The sequence below is a fragment of the Passer domesticus genome, chromosome 13 (genome assembly GCF_036417665.1).
Source record: "Passer domesticus isolate bPasDom1 chromosome 13, bPasDom1.hap1, whole genome shotgun sequence".
Lineage (NCBI taxonomy): Eukaryota > Metazoa > Chordata > Aves > Passeriformes > Passeridae > Passer > Passer domesticus.
Window position 1 is genome coordinate 15243394 of NC_087486.1, and position 18612 is coordinate 15262005.

General features: G+C 49.5%; 1 protein-coding gene across 4 annotated transcripts in view; it reads right to left on the reverse strand.

The window, feature by feature from the left end:
• NRG2 (neuregulin 2) overlaps positions 1-18612 on the reverse strand; it is a 154730-nt gene that overhangs the window by 35736 nt on the left and 100382 nt on the right. For 3 of the 4 annotated variants that reach the window (XM_064388286.1, XM_064388284.1, XM_064388285.1), the window contains exon 3: positions 8808-8926. In XM_064388286.1, coding sequence (XP_064244356.1) covers positions 8808-8926 — 119 coding nt within the window. Of the gene's footprint in view, positions 1-5690; positions 5757-8807; positions 8927-18612 lie in introns of all 4 variants that reach the window. The other variant, XM_064388287.1, reaches the window with a different exon arrangement.

Here is an 18612-nt window from a genome sequence, read left to right on the forward strand (position 1 = left end):
CAGAGCAGCATAAACACATGGGAGATTCAGAGCACTGGAGTCATTCAGAGAGTCTATTTTCTACCACATGCCTCAGCTATTCTGGACTATCATCAATGACAGGGCAGCAGAGAAGGGAGCCAGGGGCAGTGACTGTGCCAGGTGGACTTCCCTTCACACAACCCATCTGCGCAGAAAGGCCATTAATGATTGTGCAGGGATTCTTACACAATTCCTGCCATGCACGTCATTTAACCTTTGCAGGCAGCTCACCAGCCTGTTCTCAGAAGTCTGGTGAAATACTCCTCCTGCAAAGAGTTAATTAATGCATCTTGGACTATAAATTATAGTTAATTTTTCACGAACTACAGCTACTGTCGAGGAGAGCAGGGAGACAGCGATGGTTTCACCGCTCCTTTTCTCCTTTATAAATAACTTTGGCTGGTGGGTTCATAGAGTACAGACACTTTATTCTCTCAATATTTAGACATTCAGTTAGACAGATGAACTCAGCTGGTTGGGGAGTGTATACAGATTGCCTGCTCTGTATATGCCTCATGTACTTACTGATAAAACACAGAATGGCTGAGGTTCCTCTCAACAGAGTTCATCCAACTGCTTGTTAGAAGAACATGGATGAGAAGGTGTCTGGCCAAGATATTCCTCAGTTGTAGGGCTGTAATCCTGGCGTGAGGCACACTAAATCCATGATTTACACTGATTAATACATGGAGGGGCTGGTGATCCTCACCATTCCCTCTGTGGCAGATTTCTGTGTGTCTGATACGACACCTCCTCCTGCAATAAACCTGAGCAGAGCCCGGATGCTCCCCATTGTTATCTGTACATAAAATCAGAAGGGCCTGTGCACACTGGGGTTTGCCTGACAGCAGACTGGGGACTCTGGAGCTCATAAAAATTCTGCTCCTGTGTGTTTATTCATTTGGAAATGACCAAATATTTACCCCCGCATTTTATTGAAATAGATCCTGCTGGAATCATGTTTCCAGTTCCCGAGGGGATCATTAGGATCAATAGCTGCACACTAGGAGTTCATCCCAAGATACAAATACCAGACTGCAAGGCACTCATCCTGGAGCATTGGATGCTGCTGATCAAAACAGCACAGGTTGCATTCCCCACTCTCCCATCTGCACCGTTCAGGGGTTTCACTAAGAAACAAGTTTAAAGGTTTCTGAGCACTCAGGGGCTGCCTGTTTCCATGGGACAGGCAGTTATTGCAGGGGCAAAGTCCTGTGTTATTGTCAAGCTTCTAGCTGCTCCTCTGCAATGATCTCTGCAGCTTTACGAGGGAGCCCTTCCTATGCTCTTCTCTACCACAGGGGTCTGAAAATGCACATGACAGCAGTGCAGCATTTCATTTTCCCAAATCCCCAGCATCAATTGTAATAGCAGCAACATGATACTTCAATGAGGGGATTTGTTCAGCAACCTAAAAATCCTTTCACAGAGCCAATGCCAGCGTGAAAGCTTCGCAGGCAGGGCAGCTGAAGCCCAAGCAGTGAAGCAACACACCAGGATCCCAGGATGGAGCCAGAAGAGCAGATCCCCTGGTCCAGAGCCCAGTTCTGAAGGCTGGGCTCAGCCTCAGTGCTCCCAGGGGACATCAGCTCCCACCCCACACTTCATGCTGCCCCTCTTTGCCTTCAGAGTCACTGCCTGTCTTTACAGCACATCTCGAGTGGCAGCTGCGTGACTACTTAAAAAATACACAGTGTGCAAAATGAGCAGTGAGCAGGATCTGGCAGCTGCCAGGCACCACACAGCTCTCTGCAGACCGGCAGTGAGATCTCCACATCCACCTCAAGGCTCCGTGCCTGCGTGCGAGCAGGTTCCGCTCAATTACAGCCCCACCTCCAGCAACAGGGCTCAAATTATCTGAGCAAAGACCACGCCAGGACTTATTTTTAGTCTAATATTGAAAACTGCTCTGTTCACATGGCCAGACTTGTGTCTGCTCTGCCGTGCTCTGGGCTGGCTGGACACCCTTCACCTCCAAGCCCAGAGCACCGTGCCCACACCTGCAGCACTGGTGGCTCCAGGAGAGCTCAGGGCTTCAGGCTGGAGGGGCCAGGGACTGCCCAGCTGGGACTTCACATTCATGAGAGCAACTGTTCAGGGAGCAAGGATGGAGAGACCTGTCAAGCTCCACGGGAGGACAAAGGGAAGCAAAATGTCTCATTAGAAAATGTTAACTGTGCCTGGGTTGAAGGGTGGCCCTCTGACACCACGTGGCTGCAGATCACACACCAGCACCTCTAAGCATGATGCCAAGGGAGATTGCAGTGGGTTTCCACCACACTGGTGGGATCATTCCCAGAGTCACAAGTTATTTTGTGTTTAGCTGCATTCCCCATCAGCCTGGGCCACTGCAAATACTTGAATAACTGCATGCCTGGTCCAGAGTCATGTGGGATGCTGGACTTTGGTGAAGTGAGCCTCACACACAGTTTATTTACAGCTGTGCAGCTACAGAGCAGCTCAGCCATCAGCAGGTCAGACCTCCAGCTGGTCTTCAGTCCCAGGACTGAGAACAAAGCAGGAGGGAGGGAGGAGGAGAGGACAAAGAAGAGAGAGGAATAAGGAGGTGAAGAAAAAAGGGGAATTAAGACCAGCCAGCTCACAGGCAGGTCTGCCATGGTCACCCAGTAAAGGCCAGGCCAGGCTGGATTTGAGAGCAGGTTTGGGGGCTTGGTTGAACCATAACCACGTGGCACATGTTCCTGTGGGGTGTGGAACTCACAAGGAACAGCACAGCCACTGCAATCATGCAAGTCCATCAGGCCAAGCTCACCTGGCAAAGTGAGGAGAACATTTCCAACACCCAGCCATGCTGGGCAGCAGGGAAGGGATTAAACTGGAGGGGATAGCCTCAAGGACTACACCAATGAGGCTACAAACAGCCCAATGGCATCACCAGGATGACAGCTGTGAAATCTGTGGACCCAAACTGGTGTGTGGAGAGTTAGACTTTATTGGAAAAAAAAGGACTGTTTCAGGTACCCTTCCCACAGAGGTCTCTAGAGGGACTCTACAGAGGGCTTGTGATCCACAGCAGATGAAATAAAGGCCTCAAAACTAAACCCAGAAAGCCCAGCTTTCATTCAGGTGCTTCACATTACCCCCAATCCTCTTGCTCCCAGCACAACTCAGCACTGCCTGTTCTGCTCTTTCTCCCTGTTTCACCTTCTCCCCTGGCCCCGAGCCTCTCTCTGCTGCAGAGCACCCTCAGCCAAGGGCACTGACAGCCCACAGAGGCTGATAAAGGACTCAGCCAGGCACTCACCCAGCTGCAGAGTGAGCCAGGAGCATGAGCAGAGTCCAGGTGAGCAGCAGCAATGATCTACGTGTTGGTTTAGAGCACCTGCCCACCACTGGCACGTCTTCCTGCATCCTGACAGTATCCAAACCACGCTTCCCCCACCTGGCCCACGTTCTCTCCTTACCCTCAGGGCTTCACCTGCTTGTTGAAGTCAAGGGGAGGAACTAGAAGAGAGCTCAACAGCAGAAAACAAGCACAAGGGATTACCTGACCTTCTCAGAGACTTCAAACTTTATCTTATCTTTTCAAAATTAATCTTTGAGAGTGTTTTACTAGTTCTGTCCTGCATAAACCTTCCATCTCTGCATGCTCTCCAGATTTTTCTGACCCGTCTTCCATTTCTGCCTCCATCAGAACACCCTAAATGTCAGCACAGGTTCCTATCCTGTTTACCCAACATATGTATAGCCACAGACTCCTGAACCTTGTTTAGCTGCCTCATGCTGCACTGTGACAGGATCACATTACCATTCTGGGCCCTCTGGATGTTGAAATGAGCATAAAGGACTTTTCTCTCTGCGTCAGGACACACGATCAAGTTACCACATCCCTGCAAGTCCTTGCCTGTGAGCTGAGCCACTGTGACCACCCAACTGCACAACCTTAGGCTGTGACAAGCACAAAACAGTGTCTCCTTTAACACATCTTCACCACCAATGAGGATACTGCAGCACAAACAAAGCTGTGTGGAGCCTCATGCTATTCACAAACCAGGTGCTGGGGGCATCAGTGTTTGAATTCTAGCAAGTGATTTACAAGATTTCAGTGAAACAAGGAGAGTAGGAACAACCTACAGGTGACTCAATACAGATATTGAAAATAAATGCAAGACTTTTACAAGAATGAGATACTTGTCTGCTCTCCAGATCATCCCACCTCACAGCATCTTCATCACCTCCCCATATGCTGTACACACGTGCAATTCTATGATACAACATCAATCACCATAAAAATCAGAGAGATTCTGAGTTGTTCAGATAACACTTGGGAGATATTGCAAAAACAGGAATGTGAAGGGAAAAGTGAGTTACAGCTTTAATTCTGGGGACTTTGCCATCTCTTCCCATCATTGGGGAAAACAAAAGTGATGATGCACCCACAAAGGAAAGAAGGTTTCCAAAAGGGGAAATTTCTGTGTTCCCTTTCTGAGATTTGGGTTTTAAGAAAATAGCATTAATCCAATATGATGCAAAAAATAGCATGGATCGCTTCTGGTGAAAACAAAGGGAAAATCCCGGGGAAGGATGGTGTGGCCATGGCATTAATGATGCTGTATCTCAGCTTGGTATCTCTGGTGCAATGCAAGGCTAAGCACAACACAAGAGCACATTTTAAGTGCAGTTTTCTAATCAAAAAAGCTTTTAAAGAATACCTGGCCAGTGCCTGCTGTGGCTGCAATCAGATTTCCTTTAAATTCATAAAAGACTGAGCTTTCAAAGGAGGAAACATCCTCATAAAATCTACAGAGCAGAACTGCCAACAGTGAGGCACAGCCAGCTGTGCTCTCAGCTCTGGGCATCTGCAGCTGGGATGGAAACACACACAAAAAAAAAATTAAAATCTCTGCCTGGTCCTGGCTTCCCAGGGCTTCTGCCAGGATCTTGGTGGGCTCCCACTGGAGAGAGACCCCCTGACACAGACATAACACCCCCCACCAGAAATTGCTGAGCCAACATCCAGGCACCAGGATTCTAATCTACACTTGTATCCCCTCCTTGATTTTTATTGCTCTGTGCCCATTTTCTACTGCTTTTGGGACAACTGAGTAGGAGGGAATGCTAAAAAGCATTTCAGCCACAATAAATCAAATTAAGGATTTGGGGAAATCTGTTCTTGCTTTCTGGAGACTCAGAAAAAAATGGGATGGCAGGGCATGGATGGATTTTCTGCAATTTTCTCACTACCTATGCTTAGAAGACTCATGTCTTTTTTCTTGTACTTCCTACAGCCTATTTTGTTTTTATCCTCAAAAAAACCCCAAACCCAGACACAAAAACAAAGTGATAAAAGAAAACCCTGTTAAATCAAAGGCCATAACAAGCACGTCTTGCAAGTATCAATAACCCCATGTACTGAAAGAGCTGGGAATGCTTAAAGTTCAGTTGCAATTTTAAGTAGCATGTTCTTCAAGCTGCCATTGCAATAGTTATCAAATTTTCCCTCTCCAAGATAGACACCAGCAATATAAATCAGATTTTTTTTTTAAGATCTAGGGAAAGAAAGACCAGTGGCTTTGGGAAAAATCAGACAGAAGGAGTGATTAAAGAAGATTCCGGGAGGCAATAAAGCATTTATGCAAAATGTCTCATAATAGCAAATAAATCAGGGGAAAGCAGCTGTATGGGGGGAGTGGGGGAGAGGTACTTACACTCTTCTTCCATAACAACTATTTTAGTTTCTGAGGCTGGTAAGACTTGTGGTGTTTTCGTTGTTCCTGGGGAAATTAAGGTAAGAAAGTAGTGAACAAAATATCTCTTTTGAGTGGAGCAGGGTGGGCTTAGCTACTGTGGGGAGGAGCAGAGGGGCAGGTGCTGCTGGGGGCACAGGCTGGGGGCTGTCAAGGTGTTAGTGCTGGTTCAGGGCAGGGGACTGAGGTGACACAGGCAGGACAAGGAGTGTCCCTGCAGGGGATGGCACAGGGCACGATGTCCCCTCGCTGTGAAGGGCCTCGTGTCACCATAAAGAGGCAGAGATGGCTCAGGGCTCACCTGGCAGGAGAAGAGCGAAAATGTGGGAGGTTTCCTTAGCCCTGATGGCCACAAGAGTGCAAAGATGGGATGGCAGGACACGGTAGTGGGGAAAATGTGGAGTTTAAGAAAATGTGGGATTTTCTGAAGAGCCTCCATCCCATGTGAAGTTCTGCAGCACAAATTAATGCTCATACAAGAGCTGGAGGAAGAGGAAATAGATGAGGGCCAGGACCCCAGGTATTAGGGGAGACAAGCACAGGGAGTGATTTCCTCTTTTTTAACCAGGATCCTGGGGAGCCCAATGACACCAACAGGAGCTCTACTCAACCCTGCTGGCAGCACCAGCACCTTTGGAGAGTCCCTCACATCCTCTGGATGCACAAAGGAGAAAGCCCCAGGAGCCTGGGCTGGGGGTGCAGTCCTGCCAGAGACAGGGGTGGGACCACCACAAAGAGCTAGAAGCAGAAAGAATTTTTTGTACAACTTGATTTTTTCTGCAGTGTTTGATAAGGGGCAGGGCAGTTGAGGAGATGCCTAGAAATTTTTTGAGGAAAAAAAGAATCTGAAACAGTCACACCTGAACTGTGCCCTCATATGATATCAACATTAGACTACTCAATCATGAGAACTGAGAAATGGGATATTTTTTTATAAGAAAGCATCTAATTTACTTCAGTGATAAAATCTGCAATATATTGCAGTATATTTTGACTAAGTCCAGAAGCATTTCCTCCGAAATTAACACCCTCACAAAGTTTCTCAATGCAAAAGCATTTATTTCTGAGCTGGGAGCTTTGTGGAAATGCTGTAATTGTAGAGGAGGGGTGAGGTGAGGGTTTGGCTGAGGGGTATTTTCTAAGTGCCAAGGGGTCTCTGCTCTGCAGCCACTCTCTCTCTGTCTCTCTCTAAAGATGTGGTGGGTTTGGTGACTTGCAACAGATCTGTATGGCTGAAAAGCTGCTTTTCTGAAACTGAAAAGTGGTATTGGAATAGAGCAAAGAGCACTTTGCAATGGAAGCCACAACAGGATCAGTGCTAAGGATGCTGGGGAAGAAGAGACAGGGAACAACACACATGTGCATTCAGACGCCCTGAGGAGTTTTCTACTGAAAGGTACCACAGAAGAAGGGAGCTTGCAGAAGTGAGGAAAGCTTGCAAGGCCCCAGGACGGCCCGGCAGTAAGGGGAGAGGAACACTCCAGGACAGCACGTGCCTTCATACTGAGGACAGCTGCTTGACTCTGCGTAGCTCCAGGAAAAGAGGAAAAAAGAGTGCAAAGGGGTGACAGGGCCACAAAAGCCTGCAGGGATCAGCGTCACCTGGGCTGCCCTTGCAGGGGCTCAGCTGGCCCTGCTGTGCTGGTGGTCTGCAAACAGCAGCAAGGTGTGCCTGCAGCTGAGCAGCGAGCCAAGGGCAGTGACAAGGCAGCTGAGAGCATGGATTCATCCAGGCAGGTAACCCCCCACATTCACAGCGAGATCTTTGTGTGTCTTTCGTGATTTTCCAGCTCTGAACACATCGGGCAGCTCAGGAGGGAGCCCACCCCTGCTGGGAGGGTCCTTGGCACACAGGGTGGCTCCCTGGGCACGGAGAGCCGAGCCCTGGCAGGTGCCAGGTGTGCGTGTCCCTGGTGGGCAGGGCCTGCAGCAGGCACTGCTCAACCACACTCCTCCTCTTGTGAGAGGGGTGCTGGGCTGGGGAAGGGGCAGCAGAGCAGGCAGACAGGGCTCTGATGGCTGCACACGGGGAAGGGAGGTTGCACATGCAGCTCCCATCAAACTGGAGCAGTCTGTGTGGCGTGGGACAGCCAGAGAGTGACCAAGAAAGAAAAAAGGAGAGCACTGCCTCAGTTTCTTACTCAGGACACCTTTTTCTATCAGAACTGGAAATAAACCCAGCAGAGCAGCAGGGCTGAGTTCACAGACGTGGAGGATGAAGGCAGGGAGGTGTGAGCATGGGTGGCCTTCCTCCAGACCCTGCCAGCACTGAGGCTGAGGGGAGGCTGTGTGACACTGCAGCTTCACGGAACAAAAGACTCAGGATGGCAAACACGCTAAGTTAAGAGAAAAAATACTGCCAGAAAGCAGCAGGAGAAAGCTACCTTCCCTCACAGTGGGATGAGGCTGGTGAGAGAACAAAAACCTGGATCCCAGCAAGGGGCTGCAGAGCCCAGAGGCAGAGCCCAGCGCTCACAGCCCGGCTGCCACAGTGCCTGTTGTGAATGGCAGGAGGAAGAGCTTAGGAAATACAGTCACCCCCTCCCTGGCTGTGCCCTCCCAGCTTCTGGCAGCCACTGTAGGGACTTTCTGAGCCGGAGGGTGCATCCAAACCATCGTGTTAAGCAATATAATTATTATGACCAAGATAATAATAAAACCACCTAACCTCAGACTCCATCCGCTGAGCTCTAAGAGATGGAGCACACATTCTAGGATGAAAACCAGAAGCAACTTCACTCATCACAAAGCTATGGTCTAATTACTTGTCTTCTGGTGAGTTTTGCTTCTCAGAAATTCTTTAAAAAATGAAAACATCAAGCCCACCAGCTTTCTTTCCTCCTTACCCCTTTTTTAAAAAATACATAGACTGTAAGTTTATTTAAAATGTAAATTAACCACATCACCAGTGACAGATAACAAAGATAAACATTTATGCTAAGCTGCATTTTTCTTATCTCCCAAGATTGTTTTACTTGATATCCTGAAAGCATGAAACAAAATACAAGACAGACCATGTGCAGAACCTTTCTGTGGAATGGCAGACAGCTCGAGACATTTGCTGGCTTCTTCACTTACCACTTTTCACATTCAGGCTGCCTTTTGCGGTGTCTTTCCCTAAAACGTTCTCCGCTTCGCAGCTGTACTCCCCAGCATCTTCAAGCTTCACCTTGTTGAACTGCAGTCTGGAAATCTTTCTGTTGAAAAGTACAGCAGACATTTCTTACTCGATTGCTGACCAACCTCATGAAGTGACAACCATTCCTGGCCCTGGGATGCTGTCTGGAGGGTCACCCCCACTTGACAGGATGAGCTGTCTGAGCTTGCTGAATAGGCACTCGAGCCTGGATAGGATTTGGACAAGTCCCTTCCCAGGATTTGCTAGGTGAACATCTCCCTCTGAACCCACTGCTCTGAGCGTGTTGTGTGGTTTGGTCTGACACCTGCTCTTATTCACCCAAAAGGTCTTGTGAGAAGTTGAGGCCCAGAGTCCCAGCACTCCAGCACAGGCTTTCCACACTGGAAAGAAGCCGATTTACTGATGGACAGTGGGATCTGCCTGCCAGACGGAGATGTGGAGAGGAGATGCCTGTTCTGCACCTTCCTCAGCAGGGATGCTGAGCAGTCAGTGCTCCACCAGCTGCTTCCAGCAGTGCCACACACTCAGCACAAACACCCATGGCACCCAAGGGGACTCACCCCTCGCCAGCCTGCTCATCCAGTCCCTGGGGTTTGCCCTGGACATATCACTGACAGCTTCATCTCAACCTAAAAAACGGGCAAGCACCTTGTGTCCCCCAAATCCACACTCCAATGGACTACAGATGTGTGTGGCTGAGCTGCACACATTCATCTTACCAGCCAGATGTGCCTCGAAAGAGCAGGAGAGGGCGGGTGTGACAACTGCCTGTGCCACCTCCTAGCCTGTGCCACCTCCCAGCCCGTGCCACCTCCCAGCCTGTGCCACCTCCCAGCCTGTGCCATCTCCCAGCCCGTGCCACCTCCCAGCCCGTGCTGCTGCTCCATGGGAGAGGGAGAGCTCTGCGGCAGAGCTCTGCGGCGCTGCGGGAAGGAGCATCGCCTTTCCCACTGGCTATGACTCATTCTCTGGGATGGCTCTGACTAACAGGCAAAACCTTTTGTTGCCCATTTTAACAGGGATCTATAGGAGCCTTCAACACACACTGAGTGCCACTCATGAGACCGCAGTGGGACTCCCACATGAGACCCTCTGGTTTACTACAATTTCTTCCATTTTAGCCATCTTACCAAAGCCCACCCTGTCTGCTCTTCTCATGAGAACATCTCTGTTTGCTTTCTACCCCAAGCTTTTACCTCAGGTCTGTGTCACTTTATTTAGAGACTTGGAAGCGCTGCCAGCTTTAGAAAGAGGTCCCAGTGGCCGATGTTGCTGAAGGCAAATATAATTCCATTTATGTGGAAAATAATCATTAGGCTCGGACATAGTTGCAATGTTACATGCGTCATCTGAGAAGGACTTTTCTTTGGGATGTGCAAATCATTGTCCATAGGAAGCCCTTCACAGAAGCACACTGGCATCTTTTTAACACCCTGACAAGCTGTTCTCCTGGGAGGCACGGCGCAAGGACACAGCAGGAACATCTCACTAGTTATATTAGTAAATTAAAAGCACTTGGAGACGGCTTGGTAGAGCTCCCAGGAAACAGGCGCTGCCCTGTTTTACAGGATGCGGTCAAGTGCTCATTGCATGAGCTGGGGCCACATGTGGAGCAATTTCTAAACGAATGTTGACAGTATGCAAAGACCTCTTGAATAGCTCTGACTGTAGGTCTCCCCTAACCCATTTGTGCAGTGGCTTGGGCCAACACATTCCAACATGGGAGCCTAAATAAGAGGGGTGATTCTGCCTCGACTCCCAGTGCAACACCTTCCTCTGGATGTTCTCAAATCTCTGAGCACAGCCTGTGACAGCCCTGGGCATGGTGGCCCTCACTGCTGTGCTGCCTCTGGAGTCAGGTAATCACAAGGGAGAGGCATTTAAGGACATTTAAGGGTATGCAGTGCCTGTTGCTGCCCTGTGCCTGTTGGTTCCTGCACCTTGCTGGGAGGCACAAAGGGTGCCTGATGGGGGCTTGGGCTCTGCTGGGCTGCAGCACCTTGTTCAGGAGCATGTTCCCCACTCCCTCCATAGAGGAAGGTGTGGAAATGCTCATCAAAAGAGCCAGATGGCTCCAGAATGCAACTCCAAGCCTGCTCCCAGCCCAGCCATTACTTTCTCCCAGCTGTCTCAACCCTCTCTGCCAGAATACACCATTTGTTTTACAAACCAGCTCTCGGACAGGCTGCAGTGCAGGAAGCACATGCTGAAAGCAGCTTGGAAGAGCAAGGCTCTAACTCAGAGTCCATAGAAAACACCACCCTGGCACATCAGCATGCTGGGGCTCTCTGCCAGGGCAGAGCTGAGAGCATCAATGGACACGCTGCCTTCAGCTGCCAGGGCACAGATGTTACAATGATAATTGGCTGCATGGCAATCTCAGTCCACAGCACATTTCACCAGGTGGAGCAACTGGAAAAATCCACTACTGCATTAGAATATCACCTAGGTATGTGATCTTTTACAGATAAGGGGGTGCAAGTCCCAAAGATATGAGTTAGGGAGTGGCACAAAAGGAGCCACACTTGACAGACTCAGCTCCAACAACAGGGTGAGAGACATTTGGTCTTCTACCTGGAACTGGAGAGAAATGTGAGCAGAATAAAGAGTGATGCTGGCATTTGGAACATAGCAACATCAAGGTAAAACCAAAGGGGATTACTTTGTTTTAATGCATAAGACTTGTACTGTCAAAAGGGCTTATTTTTGCCATCACAATTTGTTGAAATTATCCTGGACTGGAAGATCCCCTTGAAAAATCAAGAGCTTTTTCTTGCTTTTCATAGCCCAGACCAACGGTGTGGCCCCTCTTGGTCTCCACACTGTGCTGTATAATGTCTGGTGACAGACTCAGGGGAAAGGAGATTAAGGCTGGAGATATGGATCAGCCTTCATGTGGAGCATAAATGCAAAGAGAATTTCCCCATTCCAAGAAGCATTCTGAAACAGCCAGAGAGCTACCTTGCTTCACAGAATTAACCATGGGCCTTTTAATTAACACGGATAATGCCTGTGCACTGGAAGAACTGAGCTGAAGGATGTCAAAGGGACAAGTCCTCACCTGATCTGTGTGTGTCAAGGGTGACCACTCTGGTTTTGCTCTATTTTACTATCTCCAAGCGCTCCTGAAATAGCACAAAACTCCATTGGAAATCATCTTTTCCAAGTTGTGTTCCTCCCCCTGCTGTCCCCAGGGGCAGGTACTTTGTTCTCCCAAGTGCTGATTTCACAGACACACCAAAGAGTGGCCTCCAAGGAGTTACACTGGGCACAGGAGTGTGGGATGAAGGCTCCTGGGGACAGCAGGCCCTGGGAGAGCCCTACGTGTGCGTTCACAAGGGTGCCTGGCTGCCAGACGATGCCATTCTTCTGGAGGAAGGCTCTGCCCCGGGCTGTTTGCTCAGTGAAAGGGCCAGGGTCACTGACAGATCCCATCATTTCACTGCAGTGCAACTCTGTTGACATCTCTTTACTCCGGGGGAAAATCTGCCTCATTGTCTTCCCTGACCCTCAGCACATATGACTTAGCCACGCACTAATTATCTCCTGTAGTGCCAGTGGAGGGATAAGCCACGGGGAATATGCTGTCTGCAAGCTCTGAGGGATAGGATTCACAAGGAGACCTTCAGCCTGGCCAAAAGAAGATCCCCCAAAATACCTTTCTGGCCAAGAGAAAAGAGTCCCCCAGAGGGCAGTTTGGAGGGATGAGTAAATCACCCTCTTCAGTGCCAATCTCCAGACTACAATGGGAAACAGGGAGATCAGCCCTTGGCCAGGACCTACACAAAGATCCTGGCAAATTCTGGCTGGGAAGGGTGTCCTCATCGGCTGTAATTTAGACATCTAAATGTGAGCTCAGGCCCTGAGGCCTCCAGTGCAGTGAGAGGAGAAGAAACAGGCCCTGTATCTGAGCCAAGGAGGAACTTCCCATGACAGCAGTCATGTTCCCACCAGCACTTTGGTCAAGCTTGAATCGTTTTTCCCCTCTTACCTACTGCCAAGTGGAAATGGGGCCATCTTCCCAGGTCATCTCCTCACCAAGCCATTCATGTCAGAGCATGGGATCAGGAGAGAAGCTGCCATGAGCTGCCCCCATGACAACTGCACTGAGGAGACACTCTGTGTTCCCTGTGTGAGTTCAGCCTCTTCTGCATCCTTCTGGACAAGAATAGCTCTAGGATTACTACTGCTGTAGTGTTTGATCAATCTTCTAAAAATAGGGTAACTAACACATAAGTAACAAAGAAGTCAAGGAATGAGCTGATGAAGAGAACCTGGAGACTACCCCATATGTGGCCCCGAAATTGTCAATGAAGAGCACTGTGCATAGTAAACACACCTGAAACCCCAGGAGAAGGAAATTCCCAAACATGACCCTTGCAAAGGACACACTGGCTGCCCTGCTGTGGTCACCCATTAACTCCATTCCCCTCTGTTTGCACGGAGAGCCAGCAGCAGGAAGCACACTGGCATTGCCAAGAGCAGGAGTGCCAGCAATTGCTGCAACGTGCACTGCTTGCATCCTGCCAGAGATTTAATTGGTGCCTACCTGCTGCCCTGGCACTCTCACCAAGCTGCATTTGCCCTGAAAGAGCAGGTTAATGATTGGCAAGAAGATTCAGGATATCCAGCTTACAAACCACAAGTTCTGTCCAGCAGCCATTGAACTCTGGGCAGCCCCCTGGCTGGGGCAGGGGCTCTGGGGGGACACATCCATCATCCCCAGCACCCAGTGGGTTAATTCAGACAGAGGGAATCACTGCAATGCAAAGGCAGTGTGGGCATGGCCATGGCAAAGCTGCTTTCTCAGGGCAGGAGCAGCCTGGAGCATTCTCTCCCTTGCACAGCCCCCCTGATCTCTTCTCTGCCCTCCAGCTGTGCTCAGCAGAGCTGGGCAGAGCTGGGCAGGGCGGCTGTGCTCGCAGTGCTTGAGGAAAACAAGTGTCCTATGCTGGTTGCTGTGCCTCCAGAGCATCATCTGGCCAGCTCAGTATCAGCCACAGAAAGAACAAATGGGAAAGGGGACAGAAATGCCCTCAAGCAAAGCAATCAAATAAGAGGGGTAAGGACAGGAAGGTTTGGAGTTTTCAGCTTGGCCATCATCCCTTCTCTATCTCCCTTCCTCCCCTCACACCATCTCCTGACCCGCTCTGTTCTTGATCTGCTGGGATGGTGGGATGATGAGTAATGTCCTCACAGTGCCTAGGACAGGACCAGCCATCCCCTGACCCACTCTACCTGCTCTCTCCTACCCCTGTTCCCCAACATGAAAGCGCTGTTCTAACCTGAAAAGCAGATTTGCCCCTTCTCTGCTCAGCAGTGCTGTGGTCCCTCTGTGCCCAGGCTTGGGACAGGCTGATTTTAAGAGGAAGACTCGCCCAGTCCTCACTCTGCAGAGCTGACACTGACACTGGTTTCAGAGTGAGGGCCAGTTACTTCTGGATTGGACAGTGTCAACAAGAGGGGACAAGATCAATAAGTACACTCCAAAGAGCAGGGTCACTTGTGCAACGCCCTCCAGGCTCAAATGCAGCCAGGGGTGTTCTGGCAATGGGAAGAGGTGTGGGGCAGCAGAGGCACTGACACACAACCACACCAGTGCCTGGAGTGGACTTTGTGGCTGCTGTGTTGAGAGGCAAATCCCTGTGCAATGCTGCTGCCTCTCTCTGTGCCAGGCCAGGCTGTGGCACCTGCCAGGGTGTGACGTCAAGAAATGAGTAAAAGCTGAGTTTGGGGCTCTGGCTGATGCACAGACCCAACGTCACTGCAGGGTCCTTTGTATGACTTCTCCTGGAATTCAGGGCAATTGATCCATCCTATGAATGCTTTCTCCAACCCAATGCCAGGATTTTAATTTCTTTGAGAAAATGTAGGTCCTGGAGCAGTGCTCTGAGGCCAGCTCCCAGCAGGTTCTTTCCCTGCTTCCTGTGATCTCATACAGGAACAGTCCCAAAACTTCCCAGGGACTTCCCAACACCAAATGTGGAACAGATCCCTTGTTATCCCAAAGAGTGTGTGACCTCAATACAGAGAAAAGGCCCCTTGGGGTGCCCAGGTCTCCCTACCTCAGCAACCAAACCCTGAGCTGGCTCTGTGGCAGGGAGGGAAAAGAGGGCAGCGCTGCTGGGGAGAAGGCACAGATGTCCTAGTTTGGAAGTGTATCACATATCGGGTGGAGGTTGATATGCTGGGCAAATCAGAGGCTGGACCAAAACTGCAGGGACTGCTAGAAGTGGGGAGGAAGGCCTGAGAGGACCTTTAAAGCAAAGCACATTAGTTATAAAGAATTAAGGAGGAGAGGGAGGTGCCATACCAAGAGCAGCTGTCATGGAGACAGCCCTGGACAGAGCTCCGCAATGGAGATGAGCAGAGCCAGGCTGCAAATACTGACACAGGGAAAAAGCATTTTGGGGAACAGGAATCATGGGAAAGGGATGGCACCTTCACATGGGCAGGGAACTTCCTCAAAACTTCTGTGCAACAGCACCGTGGTCACACACAGGGCGTGTAAGAGATTTAGATAAAGTTTTGGGTCTCCTCGTGTCATTCTTTTCTCCCCAGGCCACTTTTCTGCAGCTGGTACACGTCATAGATCCTCAGCAGTCTGCTCCATGGCAAATTTGTGCCTGCAGGTCTGTGATGTGCTGTGCTGGGTGAACTGCCAGCAGCCTCAGCCCTCACCCCAGCCCTCCTCCCCGAAGGTAAAACATTTTAACTTAAACAGGATGAATGGGATTTCAGCTCATGTCTCAGTGAGGGCCTTGACCTAATCTGTGACATTTTGCAACTGCAGTGGGCGAAGGTCTGTAGAGAGAGATTTTTATTTTGTTTTTGTTTGCAGCCAATATGGCTGGAAAAACCACACCAAATTTCAGGCACATAAAGCTCCTTCCACCTCCAAGTTTGCAGAGCTCATCAGCTGAAGCAGCCCAGCAACTGACCGTGACTTGTTAGCAGCTATAATGCAGACAAATTTGATTAAATGTCCAATCCCTGACTCTCTCAGGAGCCCCAGCTTGCAAAGTTTGTGGATTGTTTGAGCTCAAGACCCAACTGCTTCTCCTTTCAGTTCTCAAATTCCCTGGTTCAGTCCCAGGTGCATTGGCCAAGATGATGTCCATCATCTCCTCTGAAACAACAAGCAAACAAACAAAGGAGATGGTCTCCTTCACACCCCCCTCCAATAAAGTGCCTTCAGCAGCTAAAACCAAATCCCAAATATCGGAGACTTATAATGCCATGGTGAGAGTTAGCAAGGCAGCAGCTCCCCTGGTGATTATAACAACACCGGTGCTTGAGAAGAGTCTTCGCTTCAAGGCATCTGGAATTGCTCTTGCAAGATCCATTGTCAAATGAGCTTTTTCCTTTGTTTAAAAATGTCAGCCCAAAGACCCCTGCCAGAGTGGTGGTATAGCCTGCTTGGGTTCACTCTGGCTCCCACAAGGCTTCAACAGTCCTCTTTGCCCCTCCTTGTCTCCAGGCTTAATTAGGAAATCATTTATCTTTATTGGCACTCTCTTTCCCCTGCTGCTTTGGCATTATTTTTTTTTTTTGGCCTTCATTCCAGTGCAGTGAGCTGTACAGGGAAGACCACAGCCCCATTCATTGTGGGTGGGGAATAATCTACAACTGGGAGCCCTACAAGGAAGACCCCAGCAATGAATCTGCTCAAGTGGCATCGCCTCAGGGACTACTGTACAGAAACAGGAGAGGAGGGTATCCCTTGGCTCCACTTACAGGCTAACAATAGGGATTCCTGGTGATACTGAAAGTAGGACACTACTCCCAAGGGATGTCATATGGTCAGCCTGTCCCAAACTGAACTGCCAACCCTCTCCAATCTAATGATACGCCTACTTCATCACCCCAGCAGTGTCCCTTGGTAGAAGAGCACACAAAGGGAAAGGGCTGTAAGGACAGGCACAGCTCGGGGACTCACAGGCTCCTGGGCTCCAGCTGAACATCTGCGTGTCCCAGGCTGAGCCTTGAGCATGACTTCAAGAGGGGAAGCTCCTCTACACCTCCACAAGCAAAAACTCCCTTGACTTCCTCCGCAGCTGGCACTTGACCATTTGCCAGGATAGTCAGAAAGTCAAAACCCAACCTGAATTTCTCGGGAGCCTCAGTCACACCTCAGACACACTCAGCCAAAAATGGCATCACTTTGGCAGCTTGGGGGGAGAGCCCTTCACTAGGCTGTACTTCCACTACCACAGGCAATTCTTTCTTGGTAATTTCTCTGGGTTTCCCATCAACTGTGTTTTATCTAAATTGAGATGGAGATAAAATTCCAGCCAAGAATTTATTCCACCTTAAAGAGGTTTCCCCTTCATGCAAGCTGGGCTTGCCCCAGCCTGTCACTAATTACAGATGGAACATGAAGTTCAGAAAGGAGGAATCAGAATTGTTCCCCTCCCTCCAGCAAATATCCATTAAAAAAACCTGACTCCTTTGCCTGATGGCACCAGAAGTTTTGACGGTAAGTTTAAAAAGAAGAGGGAAAATGATTGATGGAAAAGCTGAAAAGCTGACATGCAGTTAAGTGCTCCTCTCCTCCTTACAACATATACATCCCTTATTTTGAAAGAGATCCTCTTTTCTAGAGATCAAACAAAAACCTGATCACCAAAAAAATGAGCTTCAGTCATACTTTCTAGTTAGAAACCTCAAGGCTTTTTAAACACACGGGGAGGAAAGCCAGGAATGAATCACAGAGGGCAACCATGTTCTTGTCTCCCATTCTAATCCTCTGCATGCTAAAGATCTCAGTGCTGGAGACAGATTTAAGCTGTGCCCAGCTCTTCCAGGGCCTCACAGGGCCAAGGGAAACACTATGGACATCACTTTGCTGGAGGGCTCCTTTTGCCTGGCTCCAAGAGAAAACTCTATTAGGTGTTACACTTCTAAAGAAATGATCCTGTGCACCTGGCCAGGTCCTGCACAGCCTGAGAAGTTTTTGCCTTGTGTACTTTCCCTGTGAAGGTCCCTTCCCAGTGCTCCATTTCTGGCCCTCTGAAATCCCCACTCTGAACTGAAGGGAAGCACAGAGGATTATCTGGAGACCAGTGCTATCTCTAAGTGGAGCCAGATGTATAAATCCCATTATTCTTAAAGTAATCATTATAGAGTAAGATGTCCTTTCAGAGATTTACAGTTTGGGATGCTTCTCCTTCCCTGGAGTCCCCTCCCAACACACTGGGAGTAATGCTCTACACCCATATCACATGTCCCTCCACTAAACTTGGCCCCACCAGCTGCATAATGAAGACATCAAAGTCATGAGGGCTCTCTCAGCCCTCAGCCTGCTCTGAGCAGTTTCCAGTGTTTGTTCCATGCAGTCAAGACCAGAGGGGGCAGGTCCAATGCCAGTGAACACTCTGCCTCGAGTTCTTCAGCTCTGGGGCCCAGCAAACGTGGTGCAGGGGACAGAGGTGGCAATGCCAGGGTGGGTGTGCACAGACCCACCCAGATGCTCTCAGGGAAGTGTTCCTGCACTGCTAAACAAGGGGCAAATACTCACTGCGGGGTAATTATCTCAGAACTGTCCCACAGAACTACAGAATCATTTCAGTTGGAAAAGCCCTCTGAGATCACCCCATCCAACCATTCCCCCAGCACTGCCAAGGCCATCAGAGAGCCGTGTCCCCGAGTGACACATCTACACAATTTTTGACCTTCCACCACTTCCCTGCGTAGCCTGTTCCAATGCCTGACCACCATTTCAGTGAAGATGTTTTCCTGATA